Below are 8975 nucleotides of genomic sequence, written 5' to 3'. Positions count from 1 at the left end.
GTTTCGGTGGAGACCAGCCTGCATTTTGTCCTCTCCAGCTTGAGAGCAGGAGCTGCACCTTCTTTGTGCTTCCTGGAGATTCCTGAGGAGTTCAGGGTGTTACTATGGACTCTGGTTTATTGAATTGAGCTCTGGGTTCAGGCCTGGTGTTTCCAAACAGAAGTACCAATGGGAAGGAGGACCAGGCCCTTGGTAGAAGGCGAGAGAAGCAGACATGGAAATAAAGGCAGACAACCTTTTCTTTTTTATTTCGCTTAGACAAAATGCAAAGAGTGTCTCATTAAATTAAAAAAGAAACAAAAAAGAAAATCAAATTGATTCCCCCCCACCCCTTCACTGACGGCACTCATCCTAATTAACAAAAGAAGACCAAATTGAGAACCCGGTTTCTAATGGGAAAGAAAGGTGTGCAAACGTGACTGAAGTTTTCCCCTGCCCGCAAATCGGTGTTCCTTTTAAAATCACAAATAGGCTAATTTCCCCCCCACCCTGTTTTCTTTCTTGCCTCTTGTGTGATAGAACTTCCAGTCAGAAGGTTTAATTAATCCCCCCATGCACTTTTGTAGAAAATCAGTAAAAATGCAATAGCCTGTGAAGATCATAAAACTGGACTTCTTTCCCAAAAAATCAGATGCCCAGGCGGATGGAGCTCACACTCAGACAGAAGAAAAGCAGGAGCGTCTTTGCACTGTCTGTGGTTTCAGTATTTTCTCTCTTTTTTTTTTTAATATATTTTGGCAATTTTCTTTAATTATAAATATTGGAATTCCGTAAAAAAAAGGTAGCTTTGATTGAATTGTTTGAATTGTATTTACAACCGCTGTCCAGTCATGCTGTCTGTTATACCAGGGTGTAAGATTTTGCGTAGGGATTGTTGCCTTTCAAATGGCCCCGGGAGTCGAGCAGTGATTCTTGGGAGCTGCTCATTTTAGCTGCCTGTCCCAGCTCTGCCCCCTCCCGCTGAGGTAATGTGGCCACGGCCCCCGGCTGCCACGACTGTCCTTCTCTCGTGGAGGAGGCGGAGGAGGCGGCTTCCATCGGGATGGGCTCCAGGACCGTGGGGCGCTTCAGGGTCCGGCTTTTCTGAGGTTCCAAGCATGCTTGTCCTAAGCTCAGGTCCCTGCTGGTGCCTGGACCACCTCGGTTTAACAAAAAGTCCATTCTAAGGTATGGAGGCAAATGTATGAGGTCACCTAGAAGGAAAGACAGGGTAGTTAGTTGGTGTCTTCATTTGGTAAACACCGGCAGAATACCCTGTGTGCATGTGGGTGGCCATGCGGGTTTTAGAGACGAGAATGTCGCTGCACACAGGTGCTTTTCTCAAGATCCTCCATCAGCGCTCACCACAAAGACAGGTGGAATCGTCCTCCTACCTCTTCGCTGGGCACGGGAGGAGGTAATTTTCTGACAGTACTTACTTGTATTAACTTACTTGTACAGAAATGGAGGAATGGAGGTAACAGAATCCTTCAAAACACCATCGTTGAAAGAAAAACATACATCAAAGGCAACAGCGTCCACTGGTTACCAACGGTGATAGACCAAATCCCGCATGTGATTGGAAGTGCGGGGAGAGCACAGGGTTGGAGGAGAGACCAGGGATGTGAAGGGAAGAATGATGGACAGCTGGCTCTCGTCTTGGCAATTCTATGAAACCTTGTGACCTTGGCCAGCCACTTAGTTATGGGTCTTTATGATGGCTTTGGGTGAAAGTGCCACAGCTTATGGCCTCCTTACCAGGCCCTGCCTACCTGCTAACCTCTGCGTGGCTCTTCTGTTTCAGCCATGCTGTGTATAGAGATGACAGCAGCTTAGACCAGAGTTCTAGCATTTCTATTTCCTGCTCAAGGTCACTCTGGCTTCTGTGGTGCCATGTAAACATAACCTCAGGTCTCCTTCAAGAGCATCTGCTGGCTGGGCATGGTGGCTCATGCCTGTAATCCCAGAACTTTGGGAGGCTGTGGTGGGAGGATGACCTGAGGTCAGGAGTTCAAGACCAGCCAGGCCAATGCGGCGAAACCCCGTCTCTACTAAAAAACACAAAAACTAGCCAGGCATGGTGGTGGGCGCCTGTAGTTCCAGCTACCGGGGAGGCTGAGGCAGGAGAATTGCTTGAACCCAGAATGAGGAGGTTGCAGTGAGCCAAGAGTATGCCACTGCACTCCAGCCTGGGTGACAGAGCAAGACTCAAAAACAAAACAAAACAAAAACAAACCAAACAAAAAAACCCCAAACCAAAACAAAAAAACCAAGAGCATCTGCTGCAGGCAGGGAGGTACCAGTTCTCTGGGATGCTGCAAGCCAATGACAAGCATGACAGGGCTTTCCTCATGGCCGTCCCCGCCCAGTGCGGGATCTCCCTAACAGGCATCCTTTGCTCAGGGATGCCCCATCAGCCTCACTGCAGCCTTCTCAGAGGTGCACTGCAGCCTGAGGTGCCTCCAACCAATCCCTCCTTCCCTTTCTCCTCTCACAGGTGTCAGACCTCTGTTATGGTCCCTGGACTCTCCTTGCCACCTCCTGCTTCCTCTTGCTTCGTTCTTCACAAGAATTTCCCCAATAAATTCCTTGCCTGTCTAATCTGTCTTCATAGGTGCTTCTCAGAAAACCTGAACTGCCACAGCTTCTTTCACCATCAACTACTGAAAGGTCAACTCTGACCTCTCATTGCCAAATTCTCTGGTTTCCTCTTGGTCCTCTTCCTACCTGCATTACTATAGCATTTGATGCTGTTGATATTTTTATTGCTGGCCTTCTCAGCTGCCAGGGCACTGTGGTCTTTCAGATCTCTGCCTACATCTCTGGCCATCCCTTCTCACTTTCCTTGACTGGATCCTTTTCTCTGTCTTTCCTCTAAATGTTACAGAGTATTCCCAGTGGCCTGCTCTCAGCCCTCTCTTGAAAGGCTTGGCTGCTTTCCTCATCTCTTTATAAATAGCTTTCCCATCTATCTTTTCCATTTTGCTCTTTCTCCTGAGCCCTAAATGTGACTTTCAGGTGCTTTGCTAGGCATTTCCACACGAGTGTCCGTCTGGAATTCTGAATAACACAGTCTACCAATTCAGTTAATGAAGGCCAACTCCATCCCCTCCCAATCCCAAATGCTGCTCTTCTCCCGTGTGCTCTATCTTGTGTAACATTATCACCATCCTTCCATCCTTGAAACCTCAGAGGCGACACTGACACCTTTCTCTCCAGGTTAATTCTACTGGCAAAATCTCTCTTGACTCCTTATTTTTTTTAAAAAAAACAAGAGATAAAGTCTTGCTCTGTTGCCCAGACTGGAGTGCAGTGGTGCATTCATGGCTCACTGCAGCCTCAAACTGCTGGGCTCAAGCAACCCTTCCACCTCAGCCTCCAGAATAGCTAGGGCTACAGGTACACATCGCCATGCCTGGATAATTATTATTATTTTAAAAATATTTTGGAGACACAAGGTCTTTCTTTGTTGCCTAGGCTGGTCTCAAACTCTTGGCCTCAAGCAATGCTCCTGCCTCAACTTCTCAAAGCACTGGGATTATAGGCATGAGCCACCTGGCCTTGACTCCTTCTCATTCCCATCTTCAGGGCCCTGTTTCAAGGCTTTAAAACATCCCATCACCCCCTTGCAATGCATGAGCACAATTAGGGCCCAGCCACCAAGTCCACTTTGCCACCAACACTGCCTGGCTTGAGCTGGACTGACGCTGCGTCTGAGTTTCTGCTGTTTTGGTATAGGCAGTGTGTATTCTCCAGCCCAGTGCTTTCCACTTTTATCTTTTTGAGGTATAGGCAGACAAGGGGTATTTGTGCAGCAACACTGGGATGAGCCCAAGGAGTTGCTTCTGGCCACCTTGAGGTCTGAAGGACTCACCGTCTTGGCACACCTGTAACTCATGTCATACCAGGTGCAAAACTCTGGCTAGAGAATGGGCTGGTGGTATGTGGTCCTGGAGCGAGGGCCCAGGGAAAAGGATGTGCAGGGAGAGAGAGATGATAATGGTCTGAGCTCAGGAGAAGCTGTGGGATGTGAGAGAGGGAATTAAATTGTGATACAAAGGGGGCCCAAGGAAGGCGGCTTCAGAGTCAATGACAAGTGGGAGTGGTGAGAGAGGGGAAGGGGTTAGGGGCGACTCCTTCCCAGGCTCTAAGCTCAGGAAACTCTGTGGACAGTGAAACCACTAACTGTGAAAGGGTGTATAGGGGAAAGATTGTACTTTGATGACAAAAGATGAAAGGTTTAGTTTCAGACCTGCTGAGTTTGATGCAGCTGGGGACATTCAAGACAAGATATCTAGTAGGTATTTTTATCGTAGAAACGTAGCACTAGAATGACTCATTGCTCATTTTCTGAATCTAAAGTAACTGAATATTCTCGTTTCTTTTGCTTCAAAATATTCCCTGCTTTCCTTAGGTTACTGTATGCTAACAATAGTTAATTGAGCCTTCCTCATCCAGCCCCTTTGGGCCTGTAGGCCCTGTAGGTGCAGGCTGAGGGGATCTGAGACCACCTGAGCCAAGCGAGGGCTGTCATTAGCCAGCTGCCCTGCTAGCGGGGCAACGGAAGTGATGTGTGTTCAGATAGTGCTTAAAGCCTGAACCTTAGGAAACACTTCAAGTTTACCCACAGAAAAAGAATAACCAGCATAACAGAAGGAAAGGACTATTCAAGAGTATAAGGGAACTGGCCTGTAATCTCAGCACTTTGGGAGGCCGAGGCAATGGATCACCTGAGGTCAGGTGTTCGAGACCAGCCAGGCCAACATGGTGAAACCCTGTCTCTACTAAAAATAGAAAAATCAGCTGGACGTGGTGGTACACGCACGTAATCCCAGCTACTCAGAAGGCTGAGGCAGGAGAATCGTTTGAACCCGGGCATCAGAGGTTGCTGCACCACTGCACTCTAGCCTGGGCAACAGGGATAAAACTCCATTTCAAAAAAAAAAAAAAAGAGTATAAGAGAACTAAAAATAAATATGGCCAAGTCAAGCCGTAAAAATGCATTTTATACAATGTAAATGAGCATACAAATTTTCAAAATGTTATTACCCTTCCTGAAAACCTTTTTCCCCCAACAACAGGAGTAATGACCTTATTTTTGGGAAATCCACCAGATGATTTCTTTGTCCTTGTGTTATTACATTGTTGCACCCCTTGGTATGTATGATTCAAAATTCCATTTAGCTTTTTCAGGATGTCTTTATTCTATTAGGTGATGATGAGTAATTATATGATTTCATTGGGAATGGCAGCATGTAATTCACTAAATGACCCGGCGACACTGGATTGGGCTCGCTGAAATTAAAGGCAATTCTAATTCAACGTTCGTTTCCTACTATCAACTGGATCCAAGGGAAGCTCAGTAATAAATACCTAGACAATAAATGGGCCATAACATTCTTTTTTTTTTTTAGATGGAGTTTTGCTCTTGTTGCCCAGGCTGGGGTGCAATGGCGCAATCTTGGTTCACTGCAACCTCCACCTCCCACCTCCCGGTTCAAGCGATTTGTCCCCCTCAGCCTCCCAAGTAGCTGGGATTACAGGCATGCACCACCACACCTGGCTAATTTTTGTATTTTTAGTAGAGATGGGGTTTCTCCATGTTGGTCAGGCTGGTCTCATATTCCTGACCTCTGGTGATCTGCCCGCCTCAGCCTCCTAAAGTGCTGGGATTACAGGTGTGAGCCACTGCACCTGGTCCATAACATTCTTATAGGAAGAAATTACATAATTTGGCATTCTTGTAAAAAGGATTTTGGTAACTTGATGCATCTGAACTCTGGCTTATAAAAATATAATGGCATGAGGCCTACCCATTATAGACACTAATGTGGAGGGTTCAGGAATATCTTGCCATCTAGAATAGCTTTGTTCCTGAAAGATGAAACAATTTGATTTTTTAAAACTTTATGAAACTTCATGGCATTGAAAATTACTTATGTTCCTTTATGGTAGCTATTCTTCAGTCTTCTCTAACTAGGTGTTAATTATTTGCAAAAAAAAAAAAAGTGATGAAAACATTAACAGAGTTGTCATTAAGAAATAAATTGAATAATTCTTTTGAAATGAGAACATCCTTTTGTATGTGAATCAATACATCTTAATTGACCAATCTTGCAATTTGTAGTTTTATATAATCAATCTCCAGAAAGTGATGTCTTTATTCCTAAGAATCTGATAAACAAATTGTTAATTTTCTTATTTATTTTTAATTATTTTTATTAAATATTATTTTTCTCATGTTGTTCGTATATTTGAGGAAATGCAACAGACATTTACCTCCAGGGTTCTTTAAAAATATAGGTCAAGAATGCCTCATGCTGTTTCTGAGACCCGACTCAATCACGAACACTTCACATATTTGTAATGTGTTGCAACAGATTTGGGGATAAATCTCTATTCTAGTGACTCCCCACTGAATGCACAGGGCTTATTAAACCCCTACAAAGTAATAGCATCGTGGTCCCCGCTGGACTGCAGAACATTCGGGTCTTAGATTGGAAGGAAGAAACGTGTTTGAAATCAAAAGATAGGACTCATAATATCTGCATCCGGCCTGCAGGGGCTCCCACTTCAGATGTAGTGATCAAGAGGGCTCCAGTCGCTGAAATGGACAGGTGAGAAGTAAAAATCCTTCATAATGGAAACAGCTCAGTGCTTCCATGCAATGCCTACATGTGTTTGTTTACTGCAGGTCTGACAGGTATCTCTGAATATCCAATATCTCTGATTGATCCAGTCTTTCAGGTAAAACTCTATGAAGTTGTGCGATTCTCTAATTAGCTCCCTTCAAAAATGTGTATTTTCTGATTAGCACCCACAGCAGCCCTTTCAACTGTGTGCATGCTGCAAATGAGTTCTCTCAATAATTCATGCACTTACAGAGAAGAGAGCATCAGAGTAGTCAGCGGTAAGCTCTGTTATTATAGGCACTTATGTCCATTAAAACCCCAGCCCATGTGCTCATCAACAAAGCCTCTGAGGATGTGGACTCTCTAATAGTCCTCCCATGTGCTTCAGATGCCTACACATACCAAGACAACTCACACAGTTATTGATCCAGAAAGAGACACGTGATGTGTGAGACTGTGTTGACCATGGGGACATTGGCACAGCATCCCCCGCCCCCAGCACCCTGCCATCTGCCTGTGTCACATGGGAGAAACTAGCCCTTGGCTTTAATTGTGGTGATGAGGAGTAGAGGCCAGGATAACATTGCCTGCATTTATCTGACAGGTCTAGATCTGAGCTCAGTTTCCTCATCCATAAAATGGGAGTAATAGCAGAATCTAGCATAGAAGGCTATGGTGAAAAGTAAATTAGATAATGCATGTGAACACCTTCCATGGATTAAGAAATCCGTTTCCACAGAGAGCAGGGCCTTCATGGGTGTGTTTGGCACTCTCCAGCTCACTTGCCCCATAGCTTATCAGTCAGGACCCTCTCCAGTTCTCCTATGCAGTGAAAAGTAGCAGGGATCCAGGAGAAGTCTGAGGATCTTTTGTGCTTTGAACTCCAAGGTCACCATATTGGGTCACCATGCCATGGGTACTCACCTCCACTGGGTGCAAATGCCCTCGGCATCTCTGTGTGTAAAGCTATCATTGCCATAAACACTGGCAAAGGCAAATGCCCGGTCTTAGTACTTGTTTCAGTAAACCCAGCTATGACAAAATTCACTTATATTCTTGGTAATGATTTCCAAACTCTATGGCGTCACTTCCTCTGCTTTGCTTCCCTCTACCTTTCTCCACATTTCCCCCTTCCCCTTCTCCCTCCTTCTTTCCCTTCCTTTTTCTTTCTCTCTTTCTCTCATTCTCTCCACTCTTTATTTTCCTTCTACTATGGTTTGGCCGTGTCTCCACCCAAATCTCTTCTTGAATTGTAGCTCCCATAATTCCCATGTGTTGCAGGAGGGACCCAGTGGGAAGTAATTGAATCACGGCAGTGGTTCCCCCATACTGTTCTCATGGTACTGAATGAGTCTCATAAGGTCTGATGGGTTATAAGGGGTTTTCCCTTTCACTTGGCTCTCATTTCTCTCTTGCTGCCTCTATGTAAGATGTGCCTGTCACCTTCCACCTTGATTGTGAGGCTTCCCCAGCCACATGGAACTGTAAGTCCATTAAATCTCTTTTTCTTCATAAATTATCCAGTCTCAGGTAACATGAAAACTAACTTCCTTCCTTCTTTTCCTTTTTTTATTTCCCTTGTACTAAAACTTTCATCCATGAAATCAAAGGCATAGAAAAGGGGTAAAAGCATGAAGCAGGGGAGGAACAAAGAGATAGCTGAGTGCAAAAAGACAGCAAGCAGGGCATAAACATCAAGAAAAGTGTGGTGCGTGTGTGTGTGTGTGTGTGTGTGTGTGTGTGAGAGAGAGAGAGAGAGAGAGAGAGAGAGAGACAGAGAGAGATAGAGAGGAGAGAGATATGGGAGGGAGAATCCAACTGGAAGAGCAGCATACTGAAAGGGGAAGTTGAGGCATGGAGAAGGAAAGGACTAGCACTGGCAGGAGGACCCGGCTCATGGTCTGACAGTAGGAGGGACTGAGCTTGAACTCACTTCCATGCCCTCCTTCTCCCCTGCTCACCTCCCTGCCCACACTGCCGGTTCCTTCCCCTTCCCAGTGAGCTAAACCCAGTTAGTGTCTCCTGCCTAACCCCAGCATGAATACAAAGGCTAACAGAGTCCTGCCTGGGCCTTTGGGACAGGGTCCTCCCTGCTGACTTCTTTGGGCTGTCATGGTGGATTTGCACACCACGAACCCACTGTGCTCTGCCTTGAGGCCAATACCCTTCCTGTCAGAGACTCTAACTGAGGGTGAGGGATGAAGCAGGTGGAGATGGCCAAGCACAGAGAAGGGCTCTGGGAAACTGAGGGACTGAGATGCAGGAATATATCAGGGTCAGGGGAGGCTGAGATGAATGAGGTTGGGTGAGTGTGAGGGAGGATGGATGAGAGAGAGGGGGAAGAGACAGAGAGAGAGAGAGAGA

General features: G+C 45.7%; 1 protein-coding gene across 1 annotated transcript in view; it reads right to left on the bottom strand.

The window, feature by feature from the left end:
- Positions 1–223: 223 nt before the first annotated feature.
- Positions 224–8975, bottom strand: part of DSCAM (DS cell adhesion molecule) — an 821125-nt gene continuing 812373 nt past the window's right edge. The window contains exon 33 of the mRNA XM_025379322.1: positions 224–1193. Coding sequence (XP_025235107.1) covers positions 841–1193 — 353 coding nt within the window. The 3' untranslated portion in view covers positions 224–840. The remainder of the gene's footprint in view (positions 1194–8975) is intronic.

Source organism: Theropithecus gelada, chromosome 3 (assembly GCF_003255815.1).
Source record: "Theropithecus gelada isolate Dixy chromosome 3, Tgel_1.0, whole genome shotgun sequence".
Taxonomy (NCBI): Eukaryota; Metazoa; Chordata; class Mammalia; order Primates; family Cercopithecidae; genus Theropithecus; species Theropithecus gelada.
The sequence above is the reverse complement of the archived record's forward strand: the minus strand, read 5'-3'. Positions and strand labels throughout refer to the sequence as shown.